A 27,654-nucleotide genomic window follows, 5' to 3' on the forward strand; every position below is an offset into this window, starting at 1 on the left:
ACATAACTCCAAAAGTTAATGTTTGGCCTCCTGTTGAAAGGTGCCATTTGTGCTTTTTCACTCATTCTGAGATGGAGACTATTATACTAGCATTCCCGCTGGTGATAGTGATGATGGGAATCTTAGATTTCTGAATGCTGTTTCTTGTAATATAACACATTTATGAACAGAGGGATGACCTTCTTAGAAGAAGTGTGGAAATTACATTTACCTTGATGTTTGGCAAAAGGCCATTTAGATAGGTTCACCTTGTAACAATAATAGGGAATGAAAATCATACATTTTTAGAGAGTGGGGGGTGTTTCCTTCTCTTCATTGTTGTACACCCAAGATGTAAGGATGTCTCATGCCAGGCTCATTGTTTGCATTGGGCACTTCGATAAAGCAAATTAGATCCTGTTTTCTCTGAATATCTAAACTTGTTTTTGAAGAAGAATCCACACAATAGAAGTCTTTCAGTCCTATCTTTTTGTATTTGCATTGTCTGCAGTGTTGAATTCTTTCCAGAGTTACAGTTACTGATATCATGGCCCTTCCTTGTAGAAAACTCTTACTTTAGGGACAGATGGGTACGTATAGGATTCAAGAATACAAATCAGCGAGATTTCCCCCCTCCACACAGATCATCAAGATTATATCTTCATCTTCATCATGTGCTTATTCCATGTGAATCCACTTTGGTATCTTATCAGAGTTAATATGTCCCTTTCAAAGGCCTGACTGCTTTTTTCTCTGGCAAGGGAACTCCTCCATTGCATGTTAATTGCTCTTGAAGATGGTAATCTAATTTAACAGTTTCAAAAACAAGCACAACTACTACCATCTGTGTGTTTTACAATAGTACCTACGAGTCCTGGTTACGGGAAAAGGCGTAAGCTTGGCGCACACATCAACCTCATTTCTTTACTATGTCGAATATAATTCATGTGACAGTTTAGTTTTAACTTAACTAAATGCATAGAAAATGGTATACAGGAAACAAGTACTGAAATGCAAGCAAATACCCACTAAAATTCTAAATGTTGCTTAATTACAAAAGGGCATGTAGGGCATCCACTCTGATTATTAGATAACAGGGATGTGTTCCTTGTTCTCACAGACTTAAGGGAAGTGACTTGGTTACCAAGAGCTTTAGTTTACTGTATGTAAATGAGTCAAATATTGATTTCAGCAGGAGTTAAACCAGCATTGAAGATTTCTGAACATTCTGCCCAAGAATTCTTCTACTGGCAGGATATTCATCTTGCTGTAAAGCACTTCTGCACTGCATATTAGTTCTGCAAGAAAGGATTGTCACATGATTTTTACAGGGCCATAGGGTAAGCAGTATTCATGACAGGTCACTTACAAAATGGCAATATGGAAGTCTCAGTCCTCCGTGTAAATTTAATCTGGCTCTCTGTGGGATTGCTGATCATCCCAGAGAAAAGGAACCCTCCTAGTGCTATTGCAGCATACATGCTGCAGTTCCCACTACACTGCTGATCAGTAGCTATAAAAAGGCTTCTATGGACCCATTCTGTCTTCACAACCTGGCTACTTAGGCTTGACATGAAAGAAACTGTTGGCAACAAATGGCTGAAAAATGCTGCCTCTGAGTGCTTGTATATCTCTTAATACAATATTTTAGCTAAGTGTCCTGTACTTTTGGTTTTCCCTGTCTCCATTTCCTTTTCTGCCTTCACAGATGAGTGATGCATATGTGTGTGTATGTTGACTTTCTATTCAGAACAGTTCCATTTCCTTTAAGAAAGCAAAATAGCCATCCCTTAAATTAATTCCACGAAAGGTGGTGGAAAGCAAATTCCCAAGTCATCTTTCTTTTATAAGCCATTAACTCAAGTGATTCACATCCCATGTTTCTTTTGAAAGCTGGAATGCTGCTATATTACAAAACAGTGAGGAAAACCCTGCATTTAAATGACTAAAGGGAGATGTTTATATTGAGTTTGGGAATTTTTTGGGAGAAGGAATGTAGTCAGTTGAGTAGCCAAGAAAAGCATCCAGTTGGTCATTTAATATTAATTTTACTTTCATTGTTTATCATATCAATTAAAGTGAAGGACAGATGGCTTGTAGGGTCAGCAGAGGCTGTTCTTAAGAAAGCTGATTCATCTTTTGTTTCTGTATCTATTATCTTTACTGTCAGCTGTATTGGTAATTTGTATTTTGTTTCCCAGAAATGCATACTTCTGGCATGGGTTTGTAATTAGGGGAATTTTTGGAAGCACTTTTGTCTATGTACTGGTACTAATAGGATATATAACTTGATACACGCATCTTTTTCTCTAGGGGTAGGGTTGTTCATTTCCTTTTATAGCTAAAGTAAATTTATTTATTGAAAAGAATCACACCCTGTTTTAAATAACTAGATGATAAAAGGGGGTGTTGGTTGTAGCTGTGTTGGTCTAAGGACATAAACAGACAAGATTATTTGGGTAAATGTGATCTCTTTTATTAGACCAACTGATCTATTTTTCCAATAGTTGGAAAAATTATTAATTACTAGCTTCTGGCACAGGCACCCTTCTTCAGGCATAGGGAGAGTCTGCTGGTGTTTTCTCTGGGATCATGTGGAAGCTTAAGCCAATATGCAAAATGAAGGTCTGTAAAAATGCAAATGCATGTCAGGGAAAACCATTCTCCTCTTTTGTTCCCCACCACTCCACCTACCCGTGTCTCACCCATTAACTCCTATCCCTTCTGCCAAGTATTTGCATTTTCACAGACCTGAATTTTGCTTATTGGCTTAATCTTCTTTTTACCCTAGAGAGAACACTAGCAAACTCCCTATGCCTGAAGAAGTATGCCTGTGTCTAAAAGCTTGCAAGAAAACAGTTTTTCCAACTATTCAGTTGGTCTAATAATAGATATCACATTTATCTAAATAACCTTGTCTAGATAATAAAAGAAAACTCACCACACCTATCTCCCAAGCACGGAGAAGAGCTCCCCTTTTAAGCCAGATGGGCCTGATCCTGATAATTGTGTAGCCACAACTGAGTAAGTTGGAAATTGTGGTTGCTCTATCTCCTAGGGTCAAACCTTATATGAATTTCACTTTTATGTTTTCGGTACTGTCCTGCTTAGTCACTTTCTGCAGCTGTCTGTTCTGCATTGTGGTTACTGGTTGGTGGTAAATTACCTGGGTGATGCCAAACACTTGGAGTAAAAAAATTAGGACTTACTTAATAGAGTTTATCAAAGAACAGATCTCCCATACAACACTTTAAGTGTCTCATTTACCAGTCAGTTTCATGTCTCATTTTTCTCTAATTCTTATGTGATCAGAAAAGGCTTTTCTCAAGGTCTTTATATACATAATAGAATTTTTCACTTTGCTTATTCAGTACCTGCTTGTGGAACGCACAATTTTAGTTATCTCAAATCTAAGTATGAAAAAAATGTAAGTTGTTCATAGATTTCAAGGTCAGATGAGATTATGTTCATCCAGTCTGACCACCAGCAGAATAGAAGCCAGAGCAATTTTGTTGCTTTTTTTTTTTTGGTCTGGCTTGTTTTTCCATGAACAGTTTCATGTTCATTGTTTGCTGAGCAGTTACCATGAAGCAATGAGTTCATTCAGAGACCTGAAAACTCTAAATTTGACTGTAGTTTTCCTTTAATGGAGCATCATAAAACTCTTTTACAGTTTAATTGAATTCTGTGCCACAGCCACAAGCAAATGCAGAAAAGAAATCATTCCTTGCACAGGTGAACAAATCGGGTTATGCAGCATACAAATATTAGAACATAACAGACGAGAAGGGGAATAGAAGCTAATAAAAATACTTTGTATGAAAGGCACTTAGTAAATGTGTATGTGTTAGTGCTTGTCAAGTAATCGACGCATATGTTTGAAAAGTCTTGTGACCAGCTGAGAAAATGAACTTGAAAACACTATTCTCCTATAGCAAGATAAATGGTCAGAAAGTCTAATGCAAGTTTCACATAAATAGTTTACTAGACATGGAGGAAGAGGTGATATCTTTTAGTAGACCAACTAGATATTTGCAAAGAAATTATTTTATTTATTTGCAAGCTTTTGGGCGCACACACCTTTTATCAGGCATACGAGAGAACAGAGATTGTATAAGTTCTCCTAGGTAGAAACTTTTACAATCTCTGCTCTCTCCTATACCTGATGAAGGGTGTGCGCGCCCAAAAGCTTGCAAATAAACAGCACAGTTTCTTTGCAAATATGTAGTTGGCCTAATAAAAGATATCACCTCTTCCATAAGTTTTGATTCTTTTTGCCTCTAGACCAATACAGCTACAACCAGAATATTTTACAAGACATGTTTCACTTGCTCGGGATTGCTTTATTTTCTCTTTCTCTGACCCACATATTACTGGGCTATTTGCCCCAAAATGTCTATACAGTCAATCCTTTCTATTCCACTTTTAATGGTGATTGTGAGGATTTTCCGTATTGAATAGGGGCCTGCTTCCACTGAAATCTGTGGTTCATGTTCTGACTTCAAATAATGATCATCCAGTTTACATATTAGAACTGGTTCTTTTTTTTTTATGGTGTACTGGCTAATTATTGACCTTTATTTTACCCATTAAATCCCTGAATATAATATCTTCATTAATGTGACCTTTGACAAAGCTATAGTGATAGTCTGTCCCAGCAGATGCATAAAATCCACAGTTCTAATATAATAAAAGCCTTCATCTGTCTATCTGTAACACTTTATTCACACTCTGATTGGTTCTCTTGGCAGCCAATTGCAATGCTGACTGAAACAACCAATCAGTGTGCTCTGCACAGGTGGACACACAGCAGAGCACTGCCATGACAATAGAGACTGAGGGGCTGTGCTGGCCTTGCCCCCCCCCCCCCCCCCCGCTTTGCTTCTTGGAGGCAGAGGGGGACGTCAGGGATGGATTGAGATGGTGGAGCATTGCCATGACAGAGGGGACAGAGTGGGGGGGCAAGACCAGTGGCACTGGCCTTGCCACTTCACCCCCCCCCCCCTCCAGCTGTGCTCCTTGGAGGTGGCAGCTTCGGGTATTGGTGATGCAGCACTGGGCTTGCCCCTCCTGCTCCAGCCTCACTGTCAGGCCCTGACAAAAGCCAGCGGGGGCGGGGGGGGGGAGGCAGCAGGGAGGAGTGGGGGGGGAAGCAGGAAGGGGAGGGGGGCATAGTGGTGGCATTCTGCTGCTGGGCCCTGAGAACAATCAGGAGGGAAAGAGTGGAGCCGGGGCGGAGGGGTTACGCGCAGCTGGATGCACAGCAGTGGCAGCATGGGGTGGTGGATGGTGGCTTTGGCCACTGCATGCAAGCTTTCCCCTACTTCCCTGTACCTGGGAGGAGGCAACATCATGGGGTGGAGTGGCGGGAGGGGAAGTGCATGGGGCTGGAGGCAGAGTGGTGGCAGCGTGGGGCGGTGGGTACTAGCACTCCATCCCCTCCGCCCTGCCCTGTCATTTTTGATGGGCAATGGCTAACATAAGTTGGGTATTTATATACTACAAGAATGACTACCTTCCACATTTCTACATTCAAAATAGTTTAGGGATACTTCATGTACACCTTTTGGGGCATATGCACACCATATTGCTTGTTAGGAAACCTTTTAGCACCTTGTTTAAACTTAAAAGTGAAATGCCTATTCTGGAAAACAAAAATATATTTTGTGTGTGCCACTATAAGCCCTGTATACCTATGCAGTTGTTCCTGGGACTTTCTAAGAAGCCTTAGCCAAAATGTTGTTTGTATTCAACACTATGATGACAGATGCAGTTCTACAGTAGTATATCCTTTAATAGATAAACTAAGACTTACCTAGCCCTTTGAAGATGTAAGAAGATGTTATATCCCACTCCAACTGATAACAAAGAACTTTTTTTTAAACTCTTGTGAATTCACTTTAGAAGTCTTGAAGCTTTAAACAAAAAAAATGAGCTTTCTATTTTAAAATTACTGTATGCATCTGAACTTTATAGTTGAAAAGAAAGCTATAAAACAGGGGCTTTTTCCTGACTAATGATATTTAATTACAGTACATAAATCTTCCAGTTCTACATTTCATAATTCACTGAAGAATTGGCAAGAATAAACAAGAACCAATGAGTCTGTTTTTTATGTAAGATTATAGTTTATAAAAATACTTTTAATACTTTCCATATATGTATATATATTTCTTTAAGATTCTGAGTCCACAGCTATGACACATTTACTATGTAATACATTTCTAATAAAAAAGTAAAAGTAAAAGAGAGCAGACATGGCACGCAACTATAATATATGTAATAAATCGCTTGACTCAAGGTTAAAGTTACACCTTCAAAACTGCATTGCACTGATGAATTCGTGATATGGCATGTTCTGGGTGACCATTCCCCTAGGCTAAGTACAGACATTCAAAAAGCCTGAGCCTGAATTGATTCAACCTTTGCAGGTTAGTCTAGCCTGTGTAGATTTGAAGTGGCAAGCAAGTGTATAGACATTCACTTTTGATTCCAGACATGCAACCACATGCCTGCAGTGACTCAGGCTACAGGCTGGGCGGGGGGGTGGTACTAGAGTGAGTCCTCCCTTCCCTTCAGGCTGGAGGGAAGCTGAACTGAGGTGGGGTGGGGTGTGGCCAGGCCCCGGCAGGCTGTGTGTGACTGGGGAGGACACCTGCTGGGGTCCTGTACCAGTGGGATATGGGAGAGAAGGGGGATTAAACCACCCCCCTTCCCCTCAGGCTACCAGTGTCTGGCCACATGCCCCTGCTTCTGCTGCTCAAGCAGTGGGTGGGGGGGGGGGCATTCCAGAGTAGGGTTTCCCACCTCCACCCACACCCCTTTCTTAGGCAGCCAGAGCAACGATAGTGCTCCAGCTAGGGAGGAGAGGGATGGGGCCACCCCTCCTTTGCTAGAGCAGGCAGCCCAGCCCAGGGCTGCAAAGCATCCTGGGATGTGGGGGGCCTGAGAAACAACTTAAACCAGGAAGGAGTCTGGGACAGAAGTTCTATAAACCAGTTTGACCTAAATCATAGTTTCATAGGCATTAGGGCTGGAAGGGACCTCGGAAGATCATCGAGTCCAGCCCCCTGCCCAAAGGGCAGGACGTCAGCTGGGGTCATAGGATCCCAGCAAGATAAGCATCCAGTTTCATCTTGAAGGTGTTCAATGAAGGCGCTTGAACAACCTCCGGTGGCAGGCTGTTCCAGACCTTGGGGGGCTCGGACAGTAAAGAAATTCTTCCTTATGTCCAGCCTGAAACGATCTTGTAGTAGTTTGTCACCATTCGTCCTCGTCATCCCTTGGGGCGCTCTGGTGAACAAACGTTCCCCTAGATACTGGTGGTCACCCCTGATAAACTTGTAGGTGGCCATCAGATCACCCCTGACCCTGCGCTTTTCCAGGCTAAAGAGCCCCAGGGCTCTCAGCCTGTCATCGTAGGGTCTGCTTCCCTGACCTCTGATCATGCGCGTGGCTCTTCTCTGGACTCTCTCAAGCTTCTCCACATCCTTTTTGAATTGTGGAGCCCAAAACTGGACGCAGTACTTCAGCTGCGGCCTCACTAAGGCCGAGTACAGGGGGAGAATGACGTCCCGGGATTTGCTTGAGAAGCATCTATGGATGCAAGCCAGCGTTTTGGTCACTTTACTAGCCGCAGCATCGCATTGCAGGCTCATGTTCATCTTGTGGTCAATGATGACCCCCAAGTCTCTTTCCTCCATAGTGCTAACCAACATAGCACTGCCGAGCCTATAAGGATGCTGCGGGTTTTTTTTCCCAAGGTGGAGAACCTTGCATTTATCGGTGTTGAACACCATCAGATTCTCATCCGCCCACTTGCTGAGCCTGTCCAGGTCCCTCTGGGTCTGACCCCGGAGCCAATTTTCCAGCCAGTGGATCGTGGGGGACCCAAGGCGACAATTGGCCAGTTTCTCCAAGAGACGATCATGGGACACCAGATCGAAGGCTTTTTTGAAGTCAAGATATATGACATCAATCTCATCTCCCTTGTCCAGGTGATAGGTCACCTGGTCGTAGAAGGAAATGAGATTGGTCAAGCAAGACCTACCCGCAACAAACCCATGCTGGCTATCCCTTAAGATGTTGGCGTTGGCCAGTCCATTAAGGATGGCCTCCTTAATAAACTTTTCTAAGATCTTCCCCGGGATAGAAGTCAGGCTGATGGGCCTATAGTTAGCCGGATCCACTTTCCTCCCTTTCTTGAAGATAATCAGTTCAGTCTGCTACTACATTCAACCAGGTTTATCTTAAAATTATTTCAGCCATTTTGAAAGCACTTTATGCGCACTAAATTTTTGTTGTTACAGGTTTAAACCTGTTTCTGGTGAGCACTTAAACCAGTTTAAGTATAACTTCTGTCCCTAGCCCTAGTCATTTTCTTTCTGACGAGTCTGTACAGTGCAACCTAGCTCCCTCCAGTACCTCAGAGCCGGGCATAACGATAGCTCCTACTATAGACAATTATCTTTGGGACTTGTGCTTGTGCAGCACTCCTTACTGCTGGTAAATCTTCTGTGGAATAAAATCTGGGGCAAATTAGTCCAAAATAATCACATTGTTTAGTCACACCCTGATTTTGAATTGGAAACTAAAACTGTCTCGACAACTTTAAGGTATCTCACTAATAAATGTTACATACATTTTCATAGCTAGAGGGCTTAGTAAATGAGACTTTTTTCATAAAATCATAGAAAATTAGTGTGGGAAGGGACTGTGGGGGGGTATCTAGTCAAACCAGGACCACCCCTAACTAAATCATCCCATCCAAGGCTTTGTTTATCCAAGTCTTAAAAACCTCCAGGGATAAAGATTCCACGCCCTTTCTGGGTAGCCTGGTCCAGTGTTTTACTACTCTCCTAGTGAGAAAGTTCTTCCTGTTATCTAACCTAAGCTTCCCTTGCTGCAACTTGAGACCATTGCTCCTTGTTCTGTCATCTGCTACCACTGACAGCAGTCTAGCCCCATTCTCTTTGGAACCACCCTGAAGGCTGCTATTAAATCTCCCCTCAGTCTTCTCTTCTCCAGAGTAAATAAGCCCAGTTCCCTCAGCCTCTCCTTAGAAGTCATGTGCCCCAGCTCCCTAAACAATTTTCATTGTCCTCTGCTGGAATCTCTCCAATTTGTCTACATCCTTTCTGTAGTGGGGGGCCCAAAACTAGACATGGTACTCCAGATGTGGCTTTATCAGTGCTGAACAGAGAGGAAGAATCTCATCCCTTGTTCTGCTGGCAGTGCTTCTATTAGTGCAGCCCAGTATGCCGTTAGCCTTCTTCGCAACAAGGGCGCATGGTTGGCTCATATTCAGTTTATTGTCCATTGTAACTCCCAGGTACTTTTCTGAAGAGCTGCTGCTTAGCCAGTTTATCCCCAGCCTGTACCAGTGTATGGGATTGTTCTGTCCTAACTGCAGGACTTTGCAGTTAACCTTACTCAACTTTGTGAAATTTTCATGGATTTCATAGATGTTAGGGCTGGAAGGGACCTCAAAGATCACCAAGGGGCAGGAAGTCAGCTAGGGTCAAAGGACCCCAGCAAGATAGCATCCAAGTGTTTCTTGAATAAGTCCAGACTAGATGCCTGCACCACACATGGAGGGAGTCTATTCCAGGTCTTGGGGGCTCGGACAGTAAAGAATTTTTTTCTTATATCTAGCCTAAAATGGTCTTGTAGGAGTTTATGACCATTGATCCGTGTTTTTCCTTGGGACGCTCTGGTGAACAGATGTTCTCCCAGATCTTGATGAACACCCCTTGTGTACTTATAAGTAGCCACCAGGTCCCCCCTGAGCCAGCGCTTTTACAGACTAAAGAGTCCCATGGTGCTCAGCCTCTCTTTATAAGGCCTATTCTCTTGCCCTCTGATCATGCACGTGGCTCTCCTCTGGACTTTCTTAAGCTTCTTGACATCCTTGTTGAATTGCGGAGCCCAGAATTGGATGCCTCGCTCCAGCTGCAGCTTCACCAAGGCTGAGTACAGCGGGAGGATGATGTCCTGGGATTTACTTGATAAGCATCTATAGATGCAAGCCAGGGTTTTGTTTGCTTTACCAGCTGCGACATCGCATTGGTGACTCATATTCATCTTGTGGTCAATCATGACCCAAGTCTCTTTCAGCTGTGGTGCTAGCGTGCATAGCACTGCCAAGCCTATGAGCATGCTGCAGGTTTTTTTTCCCCTGAGGTGGAGTACCTTGCATTTATCAGTATTGAATGTCATCAGGTTTGTGTCTGCCCACTTACTAAGCTTATCTGAGTCGGCCTGGATCACTAGCCTGTCCTCAGGTGCGGACACTGTGTCCCAAAGTTTAGTGTCATTGGCGAACTAAGCCAGCATGCTTCTGACACCAATGTCCACATCATTGATAAAGCTGTTGAAGAGAGCCAGTCCAAGGACAGAGCCTAGGGGGACACCACTGGTTACAGAGCGCCATAATGATTTGCTTCCATCAACTAATACTCTCTGGGTCCGACCTCAGAGCCAATTTCCCAGCCATCAGACTGTGGTGTAGCCGAGGTCACAGTTGGCCGATTTTTCCATGAGGAGGTCATGGAACACCAGATCAAAGGCTTTTTTAAAGTCCAGATATATGACATCAATCTCTTCTCCCTTGTCCAGGTGATAAGTCACTTGGTCATAGCAGGAGATGAGATTGGTCAGGCAAGACCTACCTGCGACAAACCCGTGCTAGCTATCCCTCAGGATGTTGTCCTCAGCCAACTTATCCAGAAGGGTCTTGATAATTTTCTCAAGAATCTTACTGGAGGTTGAGGTCAAGCTGATTGGCCTGTAATTCCCAGGTCCATTTCCTGGGTCCAGTAAGTTTGGTCCAGTTCTCCAATTTGTTGAGGTCTCTCTGAATCTTAGTCCTACCCTCTAGCACATTCGCTATTCCCCCCAGCTTGGTGTCATCTGCAAGCTTGCTGAGGGTGCACTGCATCCCATAGTCCATGTCACTGATTAAGATATTGAACAAAACCATCCCCAGGACCGTCCCCTGGGTCACTCCCCACTTGACACCGGCTGCCAACTAGACATCAAGTCATTGACTACTACCCTCTTAGCCTGTGATCCAGACAGTTTTCTGTCCATCTTACAGTCCATTCATCCAACTTGTACTGCTTTAGTTTGCTTGCCAGAATATTGTGGGAAACCATAGCAAAAGCCTTGCTAAAGTCAAGGTATATCATGTCCACTGGTCTCCCTGCATCACAGAGCTAGTCATCTCATCATAGGAGGCAGTTAGGTTGGTCAGTCATGACTTATGCTTGATGAATCCATGCTGACTGTTCCAAATCCCCTTCTCCTCCACCTCCAAGTGCTTAGAAATGGATTTCTTTAGGATCTGCTCCATGATTTTTTCCAGGGACTGAGGTGAGGCTTTAACCAGTCTGTAGTTCCCTGAATCCTCCTTCTTCCTGTTCTTTAAGATGAACACTATATTTGCCTTTTTCCAGTTATCCAGGACCTGTCTCAAGTTGACAATGGCCAATGGCTTTGCAATCACATCAGCCAACTCCCTCCGGACCCTTTGTTGCGTCATGTCCAGGTTTTCTAAACAATTCCTAACCTTCTTTTCTGCCACTGTTGGCTGCTTACCTCCTCCTCAAACTGTGCTACCAGGTACAGTCATCTGGGAACTGACCTTGCCTGTGAAGACTGAGGTGAAAAAGGCATTGAGTACTTCAGCCTTTTCCACATCATGTGTCATTGGAATGTAAAAAAAACTTTTAAAGCTGTGTCTATGTCCGAATCACTGATTCTCTGAATCGGCTTCAAATCTTCAGGTTCAGATTCAGCTGAATTGAATCGAGGACAGTGATCCGAATCACTGTTCCTAACTTGGGCCGAATCCGAATCTGAATTCAATAGGGCCCACTTTGCACACCCCTAGTACTTAGCCATATTAGTCTGAAGTTAGGTACTGTATAAGGCAGGGCAGTGTGGTACCTTATAGATCAGTGGTTTTCAACCTTATTAGACTCAAGGCACCCTCAGAACATGCTAGCTCTTATTTTTCACTCTTATTTTTCTTTAGTGAAAAAAATAAAATAGAGTAATTCTTCAGTTGTAATGAACCTGGACCACGAGTCAGAATGTTTTTGGCACTTTGGATTCCTATTTGAAATCTCCGTGTTTATCTTGTGAACCGTGCATAGGTGTTTGCATTCCTAGTGGTACGAATATAGTGCGTCACCCTTAAAAGTATCTTGTGGAACCCGTCAACACCTTGGTTGAGAATCAGTTATAAACTAACTCATTCAGAAAGGCATGAGATTTTTGTAAACAATCCTACTTGGAGAGGATTAGGAAAATACCAATTAAAACTCTTTCCTTTTTAAAAAATGGCATAGATAAATTTCAGAAATAAAAAGACACACAGCTGTAAAAAGTACAAATACCTTGTGATGCAGAGAATTGTTAGTAGTATCTGGAGGTGTGACTGGAGGTAAGGGAAATAAGGGGAAAGTTTGAAAACAGTAGTAGCGGCATGTTTGGCTGTGGAATAAAATCCCTAAGGCAAGTGTTGAAGGCCCATTGCTTAGGATGTTAGTCTGGACAAAATGCTAGTATAAGGAACAATATAAATCTGTAAGGAGACGTACTGACTAGATTGGGGTAGGCAATTCCCAGTATGGGTGCCAGAGCTCGGCATGTGAAGGCATTTTGCTTGGCACATGTGCTTCAGGGTGGACAGCAGGAAAGGGGCCAGGGCTGTGCTGCCACAGCAAGGATCAAGCCCCTTGCAGCTCCCCAGCTCTCCACCCGTGGCATGCCAGCATCTTACAAGTTGAGTTTTTGGGTGTTTTTGGCACTCTGCCCAAAACATTGCCAACCCCTGGACTAGATCATGTGTTTAAATCTTTTTCTCCTAATTTCTGTGCCAGTGATTCTCAACCATAATGCCATGGTACTCTAGGGCACCTTGAAATCCTTTCAAGGGTTCTGCAGGTTGCTTAGAACTGTTAGGTGTGCAACTGTGATTCACAAGATAAACCCAGAGATTTCAAATAGGAATCCATAGTGTTAAAAACTCTCTGACCTGCTGTGGTCTTTCTGAGTTCTTTGCAACAGAAGCGTTGCTATATTATTTTTCTTTGGTCAAAAATCAAGTGAAAATTAAGAGGTAGCATCTTTTTTCTTTTTTTTGAGTGGTACCTTGAGCCTAAAAAGGTTAAAAGCCACTGTTCTATGCCTTACCAATGTAATAAAGCTATTTACTGTATAGTGTCTGTGCTATTTATTGCTATGTTCAACTTTTAGTTTTCAAACATGTCAAGCATTTTGGAGAAAATGAATCTTGTCAGAGGCAGGGTTGGTGCTAAACTTTACCACAACTTTACTTTTTCCAATTCAAATTCATCTTTCCTAAAGCATGAATAACCAGAATTGTACCTGGTTTTCCAGATCAGGCTATACTAACCCTTAACAACTAGATAGATCCTTGACGCTAGTGGGCATATCTCTGCTCTTGTATCCCAGGATCATACTGCCTTTTTTTTTTTTTTTTGAGTTGTATTAACTTTGACACGGTCATTCAGTGATCAGCTAGAATGTCCCACTCTTTCTCGTTGATGTAGCTGATTATTGAACATTTCTTGTTACTAGTCCCAAGGAGTATGACTTTGTATAATTATTAAATTATATTCTGTTTCTGTTACTCTGGTCCTCACAGTTATCAAGTTCTCACTGGATAATATTCAGATTCTCCTCTGTATTGAGGATGTCTCTCAACTTTGCATTAAATTTGAGTATGATGTAGAGACTCCTACTTTTTGTACCCAAGGTTATTAATAAAAATTAGACTGGTCTGAAACCTTAAGAAGTTCCACTTACTGAAGTCTGATAGTTTGCCCTTCAGTGCAATCTATTATAATCTTGCCTCAAGAAAAAGATAGACAAAGATTGTAAGATAGCCAAAGAATGGTTAATACTCATCTTCTCTGGTTTAATTGATGATTACCTCCATGGTACTTTATTCCAAGTGCTTTACCAAAGTCCAGATATTAGATCTACTGTGTTTGTCTTTTCTTTCTCTGTCTCTTTTTGTTTTTTAAACAGTCATCTTATCAGACAGATATACCTGGTGGTCTGGCACAATCTGTCCTTAGTAAATCTATTTTCTGAATACATTTATCTAAGGAGATAAAATGGAGATTATCATTGGGTATGCTGCTCTACCACAGTAAAGCCATAGCCACTCAGAGCTCAATACAAGCTGCAAAATCTGTCTGAGAGGTTGGGTAAAATAGCCTACCCTGCTGTTTCATTATGTTAGATGATCCCAGACTCCAAATCTAAGTTTAACAGTGAGCTTTGGCATCTGTACACAGCACTGCAGTTACTGCTATGACTACAGTGTAGAAATTGCTGTTGACTTTGTATGTCATGCATCTTTTGATTTATCTGTGAAAAGGTTAAAAAATAGTCAAAACTGTTCATCAGTGGAAAATTGGGTTTTCAAAATACTTTCCTTGGAAAATGTAGGCATGTTCTTTTTCATGTGACTTTTATTTGTCCAAAAATGTTTTTTCAAGATTTATTTGACTATATTTCTGATGAAAATTCAGAATGGGAAGGATGCTTTCTCTACTTTTATGTTTTCCCATTTTGTGACTTCACTTCCAGTCCTGTGTTTCTTTTGGGAGTAATTTACATGTCGTTAACTGTTACCAAATGTTTTGAAATGACCACACCCTCTGGGCAAGTAATCTAACAAGTATTTTAGCCTTGTACCAAACGTACAGCTGTACAAAACTTGTGCTGTTTACTACCAAATAGACATTTTCTGTGACTCCAAGGAGGATTATTTTTATTATTTGTTACAGAATGTGAACAATATGAGCAGAAGATGAAGTTTACACCTGCTTGAGATTTGACCTCTTGAATAGTCAACAGTAAAATAATGTGGAATAATCCAAGTCTTCGATGTCTTTTAGTGGTGGCTTGCCTACATCTGACCAGCTTACTTTATAGTCAAGAGACAGGTAAGTGGTGAGAGCCAATATACAAATTGATTACTGTTCATATAACACCTGTACAGTATATACTTGTTACGTAAGTTGCATTCATCAAGTAGTTTGGCTCAGGTCATATCGCCCCTATAATCTTACAAGATCTCCTGTGTAGAAATACGGGGCCTGATTCTCCAATGTCCTACATCTTAGGGAGTCTCTTATGTTGTGGTCTGGAAGCTTTTTACACCCAGGTTTGTGCTGATGCAAGTAATTTGCGCACACTGGTATAAATGACTCCCCTGTGTGTTGGTTAGGGGTGGGCTGTTATTTCAGCTTGAGGGCCACTTAATGAGTTTTGAGCTGTTGAGAGCCACACACAAAATTAGTGGTGAAGATACCATTTTAACAAATAGTAGATAAAAAAAATCGTGTGCTAACAATTAAACATCTATTATAAATGTTATTTTAAAAAATACTTTTGGTCCTGATTTATGTTTGAGTAGTGTATATATAGAGAAGATTGCATAATGGCTCAAAATAAAGTCTCTCTCCCAGGGGAACCAAAACCAGCCGGAAGGACACTCGGCCAAAGGACACGTGCACCCCCAGCAGAGCCCTGCCACAACCTAGCCACCCCACATATCACAAAGGAACTCCTGCCTCAGCCTGCACCCTGACACACCCTTTGAGTCACCTGCACCTCAGACCTGCCTGTCCTTCATCCTTTCCCATCCACACTTGCTCCCGCAAAGCCCAGGGATGCCCCCTCCAGCCTCCCCCAGATCCCTGCCATGGCTATGCAGACTGCACCCACCCATAGCCCAGGGGTCCCCCTTTCCCCAGAAGGAGTCCCAGCCCTACGGTGCTGGGGACAACAACAGGATAGGAGTCGTGCTGGCTGCATTTGGGAGGTGGCACCTGCCTGGGCCGGCTTGTAGCACTGCATGGGGCAAGATGGGAGGTGGGGCCAACCCAGGGCTTTACCTACGAGGAGGTGCCAGGAAAGCTCTGCCTCCTCTGGGCGGAGGTGCAGAGTGCCCATCACATGGTCCTAGCACCTGGGGCAACTCCCACCAGCTCCAAGGCACAGGCAGTTAGGGTGCCACTGACCTAGACTAAGTGGGGGCTAGAGCCCGCCCAGGGCCTGCTGCACAGAGCTGGGTGGGCAGGTTGGCGGAGCTGCTTCCACCCAGCATCCCCTACAGCACCAGCAGAGGCCAGAGCCAGAGCTGCTGCCTATGCCACCTGCCCATGGACCAGATAGAATCAGTTGGCAGGCTGGATATGGCCATCTTTTTGCAGTAGGTCCTAAGAATTTATTACATCAAAATGCACAGGTGTAACTTAATTTTGTAATATGCTGATCTTTCACCAACCTCATAATAAGACATCAAGGGGAATTGACATTACTCAGTGTCTCTAGGGTTTGGGTCTTTTCTTAGATTCATAGATGTTAGGGTCAGAAGGGACCTTGGTCATTGAGCCTGACCCCCTGCCCTGGGCAGGAAAGAGCGCTGGGGTCAGATGACCCTGGCCAGGTGCTTGTCCAGTCTCCTCTTGCAGACCCCCAGGGTAGGGGAGAGCACCAGCTCCCTTGGAGGCCTATTCCAGATTCTGGCACCCCTTACCATGAAGAAGTTCTTTCTAATGTCCAAACTAAATCTGCTCTCTGTCAATTTGTGGCCATTGCTCCTAATTACTCCACGGGGTGCCCTAGTAAATACAGCATCTCCTATTCCCTGCTGCCCTCCCGTGATGAATTTATAGGCAGCCACAAGATCACCTCTCGGCCTTCTCTTAAGAAGGCTGAAGAGATCCAGGTCCCTTACTCTCTCCTCGTAGGGCCTTGTCTGCAGGCCTCTGACCATACGAGTGGCCTCCTCTGAACCCTCTCAAGATTCTCCACATCCCTCTTGAAGTGTGGCACCCAAAACTGGACACAGTACTCCAGCTGTGGTCTGACTAGTGCTGCATAGAGGGGAAGCATCACCTCCCTGGACCTGTTCGTCATGAATCTCCTAATGCTGGATAAAGTGCGGTTAGCCTTGTTGATGACTTTATCGCATTGATGACTCATGTTCATCTTGGAGTCAACTCTGACTCCAAGATCCCTTTCCACTGCTGTGCTGCTGAGAAGGTCATCCCCCAGCCTGTAAGTGTGTTGGTGGGTCTTTTTGCCCAGGTGCAGCACTTTGCACTTGCTTGTCAGTTTATTTACGAGAACAGAATGAGATACCGTATCGAAGGCCTTCTTAAAGTCCAGGTAGATGACATCTACCTCGACTCCTGTGTCTAAGCATTTTGTGACCTGGTTGTAAAAAGAAACAAAGTTAGTCAGGCAGGATCTACCTGCAGTGAACCCATGCTGACTTCCTTTCAGCATTATTTCCCCTGTTGGGCTCCCACAAATGTGATCCTTAATGATTTTTTCCAGAGTTTTCCCAAGGATAGAGGTGAGACTAACTGGCCTATAGTTTCCCAGTTCCTCCCTCCTCCCCTTCTGGAAAATAGGGACCACATTGGCCCTTTTCCAGTCCTTTGGGACCTAACTGGAGCACCATGAGTGCTCGAACAGTCATGCATCATAGCTCTGCTATGACACTGGCCAATTCCTTCAGCACCCTTGGATGAAGTTTACCCAGGCCTGCTGATTTGAACACATCCAGCCCCTCCAAGGGCCCCTTCACTAAGTCTGCGCTAACAATTAGTGGGCTGGTGTCCCTCCTGTGTCTGTCTGTGATCCAGTTGGGAGATTTGTCTTGGTCTGTGTCTAGGAATACAGATGCAAAGAACTCATTGAAGAGCTCATCTTTGTCCCCCCTCTCTGTCACCAATTGCCATAGTTTATCCTGTAGGGGTCCTATGCTACCCTGCGCCTTCCTTTTGCTTCCTATATACCCAAAGAAGGACTTTTTGTTGTCCTTAGTTTTTGTCGCCAGCCTAAGTTCTAATCCTGCTTTGGCCTTCCTAACTGATTCCCTGCAAGTGCGAGCCAAGAAAGTATACTCCTCCTTGGTAGCTACCCCCTATTTCCACAGCTTGTATACTTCTTTCTTTGCCCTTGGGCATTCCAGGACTTCCCTGTTCAGCCAAGAGGGTTTCTTGGTCCCTTTTCCCCCTTTTATGCACAATGGGATTATCTCTATCTGCACCCATAGGATCACTCCCTGGAGGAACGACCACCCTTCCTGAACCCCCATTTCGCCAGTGCTCTTAAGCTTTAATGCTTCACTAGCTAATCTCCTGAGCACACTGAAGTTAGCTTTTCTGAAGTCTTGCTCCATTAGAAACCAAATCAACTCAAATGCCAAACTAAACTAGCGAACATCACCTATTTGCATATGTAAAACATGGAAGGGGAGGATTTATGGTCAAATCTGCAATCAGACTTGAAGAATCTACTCTATATCTTCCATCATAGAAGATGTGCACACTAAGGGCATGGACCCAGTAGTACAGTGGTCTCCAACCTCTTATGGTGAAGATCACTTTTTGTAAGTAGAGGTTATCCCAGGATCTACTGCCCCTCACCCCAGCTCCTACCTCCTGGACAAGCCGCCCAGGCTCTGACCCCACTCACCCAGCCCAGCCTGGGAGGCAGGGGACATGGCTCAACCCAGCCACACATGTCCTGCCACTCCTGATTGTGGAGCCTCTGATAGACTGTCAGAGGCTCCATGATCGACCAGTCAATTGAGATCAACTGGTTGCTAACCACTGCAGTAGTATACCAGTCCTCTAGTACGTGGGTTTCAAACTTGTCTTGCCCCACAGGCCAGATGAATGGTATGGAACCAGTCCATGGGCTGGATTGGGTCTGCAGATCAGCTCTGCATGCTAGATCCAACATCCTGGACCAGCTCCGCACAGACACTGTGTGCAGCACACAGCCCAATTTGGCCTTGCGTGTGGGTCCACTCTAAGAACAATGGGCAGCATCATGGGCTGGTTGATAGGGCTTCAGGGGTCGTATCGTTGACACCCTTGCTTTAGTATAACCCCATTGACTAATTAACTGGTACAGTATAGTAGAGTCTTTAGCCAAGTTTTTCAAAAGTGACCTCAATCTTTTGGTAGTCTCCAAAAATTAAGTGGTTTTAAGGTATATCAGGTGAGGTGGCATCAAAGATCATAGGTAATCTATGATAATCTTGGCTGCAGACTGTGCCATACTATATGTAAAAAATTTTAAAACATTGTGAATGTTTAAGGATGAAGCAACTCTTAAGGGTTTATACTTGACAGTAGCTTCAATTGTGGAGTACAACATTGAATCATAATACTGTAACTCAGGGTTGTCTGACTTGTAAGCCTCTGAGGGCCACACGAGCAGGATTCACATGCCACATAGGCTGTATCAGGTGAGCCACAGGCCACACAGATGCCCCCCTCCCCTTGTTCAATATGTGCTTCCCCCCATACTTTACTGTACCCATACAGGCATGATTCCCTCCCTCCTCACCCCTGCCCACAGTTCTGCATTGTGCTCTTATGGGCATCCCTGGACGCCCGCACGCACACCCGCCCGCACGTGCGTGCACACGCACACCATGCAGTCTGGCTTCAACTCCAGTTCCCCCATGCTGTACTGTACTGCCCCACCCACTAGGGTGAGGGCAGGAGGCTGTAGCTGGTGGAGGGAGGGAGAAACCTGGAGGCTCTATCTGCTATGCAACTTGCAGCTGCTGGGTGAGAGAGGAGCAACTTAACCCGTGCAGGTTGCATGCAGCCCATGGGCTGCCTGTTAGACAGCCTTGTTATTAACTGATATGGAAATTACAATTTCAGGTTATTCAGAAGCACCTCAGACTCTGAGATGTATAACACATGATTTCAATATAATGACCTGTTCTTGGGATGCCTTCTCCAGTACAAACCTTGGACAGTCTTATGAATTCTGTTATGAAAACAGGTAATAATTTCATATCTGTTTAATAATTACATTTTTTTTCTTGAAGGCTTCTGTAGCAGTTTGGCAGATGTGCTCTGAGAAACAATCTGTTGTATTTGGGTAGTACCTTTGTGGTAGAGCAGTTCTAAATCAGGCCGGGACACAATACCTCACCTGGCAAAGTACTTCTGCACAACAATAATTTTCATACCAGAATATTATCCCCTATACTTTTCACCAGGTTGGGCATTCTCACTTTCCTCACTTCCAAGTTCTCTGTGTGGTCATCTAGTCTGTGCTTTAAAATCTCAGAGGCATAGCTTCATAACTGGCTTTGTCCAAAAAAGAAATGATAGTTTAAGGAAACAACTCCTGCTGTTTTGTGCCAGAGAACAGAGGGCCATTATATGTGTTAAGATTCATATGAAGAAAAACATGTTTTGAAAACTTGGATTATGGCTAACAAAAATCTGTCAAGTGTTTGCGTGTCATCGCTCAGAAAAGCCTGTCAGTGGTCTCGCTCACTTGAGAGAGAGATTTTACTTAGGGGGGTGTGGAGGGTTATTTGGAGTTTGTTTTTAATCGATTGAAATATTGAACCCACTTGAAGACGACAGTTTTATTGGGGGAAGTCTAAAATGCATCACAGTTGAAAGGGCTTGTCTGGAATGAAATCCAGTTGAGATTTTTAAGGAATACTATGTTGAAAATTAAAAAAAAAAAAAAAAAGTCTCATTAATTAGAATTACATGTGGAACTCATGGTTCAGAATCTGCCAAGTATTTGTCCTGTACTAGAGATGATTTTTAAGTCTTTTCTGGATATAGACTCCTTTCCTCAAGTCCAGATATCTTATGCTTTGTCTCTTTTTTCCTGGAAATACCAAAAGCAGCTCAGACTTGTCCTTTGGGCTCCAGGGCTTGGCTGTACTCCTTCCACCCACACAGGTTTTCTGCCTCCAGTTATGTAGTCATGCAGAGAGTGGCAGTTCAGTGATCTTCCAGTTTTGGGACCACTAAATGAGCTACTGCTTGTCAGTTTATTCTATCCTCCTTAAGCATGGCAGAATAGGCTGGATGGTTCAGGAAGACAAGAGTGGGGGCTTATCTGTGAGGAGCCCTGCCAGTGGAAGGAACTTAATGTTCTTACTGCAACCCTCGGAGTCAAAATTTCTCTGGAGATATGTCTGAACATAGGAGGTCAGTCCTTCTCAGGACTTGAAACAAAGCAGGCCATACTGGTCTTACCAAGCATGGACTCTGGGATGAGTCCCAAAATTAACCTAGTCCTAGGTTTGAACTGCTTCAAAAGGAGAAAGTTCCAGGTTCTTAAGATAATAATAGTCTCTTGGCAGGAATTCTGGCATTGCTCTCTTTACCACTTCCCACCCCTGCCAAGGAGGAAATCTGAGCTTTTCCAAAGCTCTTTCCTTTCCAATTGTACAGTGAAGGATAATGAGTCAAGAGATTCAAGTCATCCTTTATATTATTAATATTCATATAGCTTACCTGCCCCAGTCATATAGAGGTGAGCACCCCGTTATCCTGAGCCCTAAGCAAACACAGAATATCCCTGCACCAAAGAACTTACCTTTTCATGCACTGCTTAAGAAGAGATTTGTTCCTTGATGGGGATGAAAATTCTTTCAGCACCCATTCTCCCCTTGCAGAAATCTATGAGAAAAGCAAAAAGAAGCCATAGAACACAGTGGGGAGAACAGCCTGATTTTTCTGATGTTAGAGGGAATATTGCTTTGAGATTAATAAATAGTTGGAATTGCATGTTGGATAAAACATCATTTTTTGTTTCATTTGGGGGGTTTTTTTGCTTCTCTATTTTGTTATGATTCTCCCCTTCTCATAGTCAAATGCTGTACAGTACATCTCACACAAAGTATGCCATTAGAGTCTTATTATTTTCTGAAAAAATACGAAAGGCTTATCCACGTTTAACATTTCCAAAGCCAATTCAAACCTTAATTCTTTTGAAATTTGGCTCACCCTGCACCATTTCTGTTTTGAGATTATATTGGATTTTTTAAGTTTTACAGCATTGGCTTTAGAGAACTCTCCAACTTCTGAATTCATGAAACACTTGTCTAATTCTTGTCTAATCATTTCAGTGGCCTTCTAGTATGTAATAAAAATAAGGAAAAAAGTGCAGATATTCCAATTGTGCATGGCTCCACCACCATAAAGATAACCACACTAAATGCTTCTGGAACTCCTTTAGCTACGACAACATTCATACTGCCTGAGAAAAATGTTTGTAAGTATCAAGTTTAAATATAAATGTCTTCATACTAACATTTAGCTAAAAATATTTAGGAAATGTCTTTGTTTATTTGGCAGAGTTTCTCTGTGCAAAGAGCTACTGCTGTTGACATGCAGGATCCTGCCTCTAAGTGTGGGGGGGATGGGTGGGAAGAAAGCAGGAAAATATTGGAGAGAATGGGCAAGACAATAGGATAGATAGTGAGATGCATTTTAATTGCCGGTGCATCTTAAATAATTTTTACTGAAAATTATTGATACAACAGAAGTTCAGAACTGAGCTAGAAGGCATGTCTTGGCAGCCCAGTAGGTAGTTAAATAGCAGTAGTTACAACACTTTGTTCACTTGGGTTCATTTGTTTGGGTTAGTGTAGTGTAGGGAAAACTACACTAAAATAATCACTCAATTCTCACCTCTTGGGCTTTTACATTTCTGGAGCAATCCTTGTTTAGGCTCCATCCCCACTCTCTCACCACATTTTAAGGGAAATAATATCTTCCTTTGTTTCTCTTGCATGTAGCAGGGGGGTGAGTTTTCATAGCTCCAAAACTGAGCTGCTGAGCTGCTTTTTCTTTCCTACAAAGTCATCTCCCCAGCTTCTCTTCAGTCTCCACTGGCCATCCTGTCTCACAGGCGTGCAACCTTTGTTGTACAGGACAGCAAGACTCATCCATTTATTGTGGAACTGTCATTGGAGGTTACAGAAAGTAGAGCTGTAACAGGGCAGCTCCCTGCCCCAGGTAGCACTGCACCAGCTGCAGTGGCAGATGTTTTTGCAACCCTTCTCCCCTCCTCAGTTACGCTACTGCCAAAAAGATGTGGGATGGGAATCTGTCAAACACTTGTGTGTCTCATTGTAGCATGGTAGCATCCCCAGGGGTGTTCACAAGCCCTTGGAAGGCCCTGAAAATTCCTTTTACCCTGCTTGCTCTGGGAGCAGTCTCCCTTTCACTTGCCTGCCACACCTTGATGTCTTTTATGATCATAAAAGGGAGGCTGCCTCAGGGTTTCCCAGGCCTGGCCTTGTTCTAATGACCACTTGGTGGCTGTGGTCTGCTGCCTTACGAGCTAATTGCATGGCTCTGTACCTACCCTACACCATGCCCCATTCCTCGCAGATGGCATCATTGTGGATGTTCTTTGTTACATGCCTGCACTTGGACCTCATGCCCCAGACCCTCAGTCTTTCGCACAGCCCTCTTCTGGGCCCTCAGACTGCTTGGTCTCTCTCACAGCCCCACTTGAGTCTCAAGGCCCATCAGTTCCTCACTCAGTCACCCTTTGGGCTGCCATACCCCGCTGTGACCCTAAACCCCAGTAGGGTGCAGTTTTCAGTCATACCCAGGACCAGTTTAGGTCCTGGCCTCCCTCCCCAAAACCATGCTGTCCCTGTCCAACAACCATGGCTACATGCTCTTTGGTCCCTTTCTGATGTTACTCCTCCAGACTCCCTTGGCCCCAGCTCTCTCTTCCTCTGCCCCTGCCTTTCCTGGGCCCCCTGGTCTTGGTGCTGTCTCAGACCCTTCTTTACATCTGGTGGCCTTGTCCCAGCTGTCCTCGTTCTGGGCCTCAGTTTCTCTGACCCCTTCCTCTCTGGCAGTGGCCTCTCCTAGACCCTGGCCCCACCTTGGACCAGTTGAGGACTCCTCTCTGGCTCCTACCATGAGGCTACCTCCAGTCTTTGGCCTCTCCTGGGGTCCTGGCCCCATTGGCAGGCCAGCAAGATTCTCTTGGTTGCTCCCTCCTCCACCTCTCTCCTGGGCTCACCTACTCTTCAGATAGCTCCAGCATGGCCATCCTCCCTCTGGGCTGCAAGCACCTGATCCCCCTTCCTCTCTAGCAGTGGCCCCACTTGGACCTTTGACCTGTCCTAGGCCCTGTCCCTGTCTCAGGCCAGTTAAGAAGTGGCCCCCTTGCTAGCCCTGGCAGTCTACTGCTGTGGCCATCTTTGGCTTTGGCCCCTCCCTGGGCCCTGGCCCCATTGACAGACAGCAGGATTCTGCTGGGGTCAGTTTTCCAGCCTGCCAGCCCACACTCACTCACATGTCCACTCTCTCAGGCCCCTTAACAGGTCTCCTGTGCTGGGCTCCTCCGTCTGGGCTTCCCCAGGCCACACAATAGATCTTTTGCACTAAGCCCCTTGATCTGGGTTCACTTGGACCCCAGCCTGGGTCCCTAGGAACCTCCTCCAGCCCCCAATCCTCCAGGCTGCTTCAGGTGTCCTCTCTGGGCTGGTGCTTCAGAGCTGCAGTCCTCCTGCGAGGGTGGTGTTCTCTTAGGAGGACTCTAAGATGTTACTGCCAGGCTTCTCTCGGGGCCTGGGCTTATACCTGCTCCAAACCCAGCCCTCCTCTGGAGTCAGGTGACTCCCTCTATCAGGCCTACCCTCACCTGCCGGTGTCTTGGGTCTGCTGACTCCTCATTAGCCTGGCCTGCGCCTGCTGGCATCCCCACAGGTTGCCTGACTTCTTAATCTGGCAGGCACCCCAAGTGCCCTGCTACACTCGTACTCTTACTGAGCTCATCCATTTCATGGAACAGACTCCCCTGAAAGGTGGTGCAAGCACCTACTCTGGACTCGTTCAAATGGCATTTGGATGCTTATCTTGCAGGGGTCATTTGACTACAACAGACTTCCTGTCTATGGCAGAGGGGCTGGAGTTAATGATCTTGCAAGGTCCCTTCCAGCCCCTAATGTCAATGAATTTATGTGAACGTGTTTAACATGGATAATATAATCTTGCCATGTGCTAGTGAAGGACATCTCTTGAGTTCTCAGACAACCACATTTATGCCATTTTGCTTTGTGCATTCACTGTGTTTTCTTATTCATGTGACACGTACCTTTCCCCCCCCCCAAAACCAGCTGGAAAAAATTGGGGTGCACATTATATGTCAGGAGAACAGCTGTTAGCAGCCTAACTGTCACAGAGGTGGCTAACCCTGTTAGTCTGAAGTCGGTAGGAGGGTCAGTGTGGTCCCGTTAGAGCAGGGGTGGGCAAAATGATAGGTCCAACCAGTGACCAGGCTTCATTTCCCAGCAGCCCCCTGCCCACATGGCTCCCAGCCTTCATGGAAACCACAGGAATGCATGGCCATGACAGCACGGGGCTGCAGAACCAGGGCTCGGCCCTGGCCCTGTTCCCGGCCCCACACTATCATGGCCTCGCACTCGTGGGGTCTTCGTGGTGACCAGCTGAGAGCCGCGTGTGCTGGGTGGGCTCTTGGGCTAGGGAAGGAGCCAGGATTTTGGGGTGGTGACTACACCATGCCACAGCAGAGCTGTGATCCGCTCCCTGCACACCCCTGCCTGTGGAACCTGTGCTTGTCGCAGGGGCATGTACACAGCAGATCGTGGCTCTGCCCAAGCCCCAGCCCTGTGCTGGATACTGCCCCAAGGTCCTGGCCCTGGCCCACCTGTCTTGCTCCCAGCCACGGCCCCATCCCACCCATCTGGTCACGTGCCCTGCCAAGACAGGCCCCACCCTTGGCGGTGGGTGTGGGGCAGACAGGTCGGGGTGCCCAGGCAGTGGGGTTGGGTCCAATGGCAGCAGCCAGATGGAGCTGCCACTTCAGGGGCTGCTGGGAAATGGAGTCTGCTGCAGGCAGTATCCAGCTCACAGGCCAGACTTTGCCCACCCCTGCTTTAAAAACTAACTGGTTCAGGGGGTCATGAGCTTTTATAGGCAACAACCTACTTCATCAAATGCAATAGTTCACATAGTCCTATAGCCAGTATTGGTAGTCTCTATTTTTTTAACTTGATTTGTCTCAGTACTCTCACTTTACAATTAGTAGCTCTGTTCTTCCCTGGTTCTCATGTCTAATCATCTGGTTCTAATCATCATTTGCTTTATTGGTTCATCTTGCTTTCCCCTACCATCTGCTAGCATCCTCCAGGGATAGCCTGACTCCCATGCTAATACTGTATACAGTATATAGCATAGTATATAATACGCTCCTACATAGTCTTAGTTTACACTGGCTTGGAAGACTCATCTGCTCCTGTGATCTCTGCCATTTTTAATGTTTAGGAATGTTGGCATTGAAAGCACCAGGGGAAGTGATTGCAAAGTAATTTTCCCAACTTTTAGTTATTAACAGTGTTTACGTTTTACAGAAAGCATTATAAGACTTTAATGTTTCTTTTCTTCTGGAGAACAGCGCTTTTAAGAGTACAGTACTATTTAACAAACCTGGCAGCTTTGTAGTGTAGCATTACTACTTTCCAAAGCTTTGGAAAAATGTGTGGTTAGATAAAACCTATCCTATCACAACTTCATTGGAAGGGATTTCACAGAAACAAAAGAAGAGGTACTAGGATGGATGAAAAATTGCCATAGTCTGTCATTAACAGAAAGTAGGTAAAAGTGTGTGTTAAAGTGCAGTGTGGGGAGAAAAATAACCACACTTGGCATATTTGCTTAACCCCAACATAGGAAGAGAAAAAATACTAACTACTGAGTCACCGGCATTGCTATTGTAGCACCTGTGTTTTTCTGTGAACTTTCCCATTCAAGTAATGACATGTCACCACTCAGCTTAATTATTGAGATCAAACCACATGTTGGTATGGCTACAAGCCAGCTCAGACTCAAGAGATGCAATTATTAAGCACCTGTGGACACTGTATTGCTGATACTGTTAACTAATGACTTGGTGGACTTTTTTGTTTGTTTGTTTTTCAAGCATTCATTCCAGTCACCCCACAAATTCTTAGTCTGACTCCTGACTTTTCGACTGAGATGTTATATTTGAAGTGGAAGGACGGTGGCTCAGCCTTCCCATTTGATTTAGATGCCACCTGGCAGATTGAGGTTCTGCGTAAAGAAACATTGGAGAGAGTGGCACAAGTAAGTCCTGTTTTTATGATAATACATATGCTTTTCTTCTTTATTTTTGAGGAAGTCCCTTTAAAAGTTGGAACTGTGCTATAGGTGGATATTACTCATGTAATTTTATTTTTGTAAAGATATCAGAGCAGTAGAAATAATGTAAAGTGGGAGAAAAGAGTAACTTCTTCAGTTTTAGAGGGCTTCCATTTAGAAATGTGGGGGATTTTTGTTATTGTTTTAATTTTATTGTTGACATAAGAATAAAAGTTGGGTTTTAATGACTCTGCTTTGTGTCCTCCCTGCCTAACATTTGGGGCTTGACTTGCTGTCAGTTGTCTCTGTAGCCCTTCAAAGTCAGTCAGTTTATGTAGGCATGGTTTGGTCCTTTCCTAGTCTCTGTCCAAGGAGTGGAGTATCAGTTTTGTTGTAGGCGCAGAACTCTGAATGTGTGAGACCAAACAGGCCAGTGTTGCTAGGATGGTAATGGAAAGAATGCTTTATAAATACACAGATAGGTGGTGCTGCTCAGTGCTGGTAGGTTTAACTGATCAAAGAAGCTCATTTGAAGCCCTGTCATTGGCAGAAATAAATGTCTGAAGAAGAGAGGTTCTTCTTGGTTAATTATTTACCTTTTCAGAATAGGCACTGACCCTGATTTTTTGGGGCCAGATCCAACTCTACCTCCTTAGGTGTCTAAGTGTGACCTCAATTTTAAAGC

The 27,654-nt window shown here is 44.4% G+C and overlaps 1 protein-coding gene across 3 annotated transcripts in view; it reads left to right on the forward strand.

Moving 5' to 3' along the window:
• Positions 1-27,654, forward strand: part of LIFR (LIF receptor subunit alpha) — a 99,625-nt gene that overhangs the window by 26,923 nt on the left and 45,048 nt on the right. For all 3 annotated transcript variants that reach the window (XM_019495964.2, XM_059725214.1, XM_014594123.3), the window contains exons 2-5: positions 14,808-14,966; positions 19,725-19,848; positions 21,950-22,095; positions 26,791-26,954. In XM_019495964.2, the coding sequence (XP_019351509.1) occupies positions 14,885-14,966; positions 19,725-19,848; positions 21,950-22,095; positions 26,791-26,954 (516 nt within the window). In that variant the 5' untranslated portion in view covers positions 14,808-14,884. The remainder of the gene's footprint in view (positions 1-14,807; positions 14,967-19,724; positions 19,849-21,949; positions 22,096-26,790; positions 26,955-27,654) is intronic.

This window comes from Alligator mississippiensis, chromosome 3, assembly GCF_030867095.1.
Source record: "Alligator mississippiensis isolate rAllMis1 chromosome 3, rAllMis1, whole genome shotgun sequence".
In the NCBI taxonomy this organism is placed as follows: Eukaryota; Metazoa; Chordata; order Crocodylia; family Alligatoridae; genus Alligator; species Alligator mississippiensis.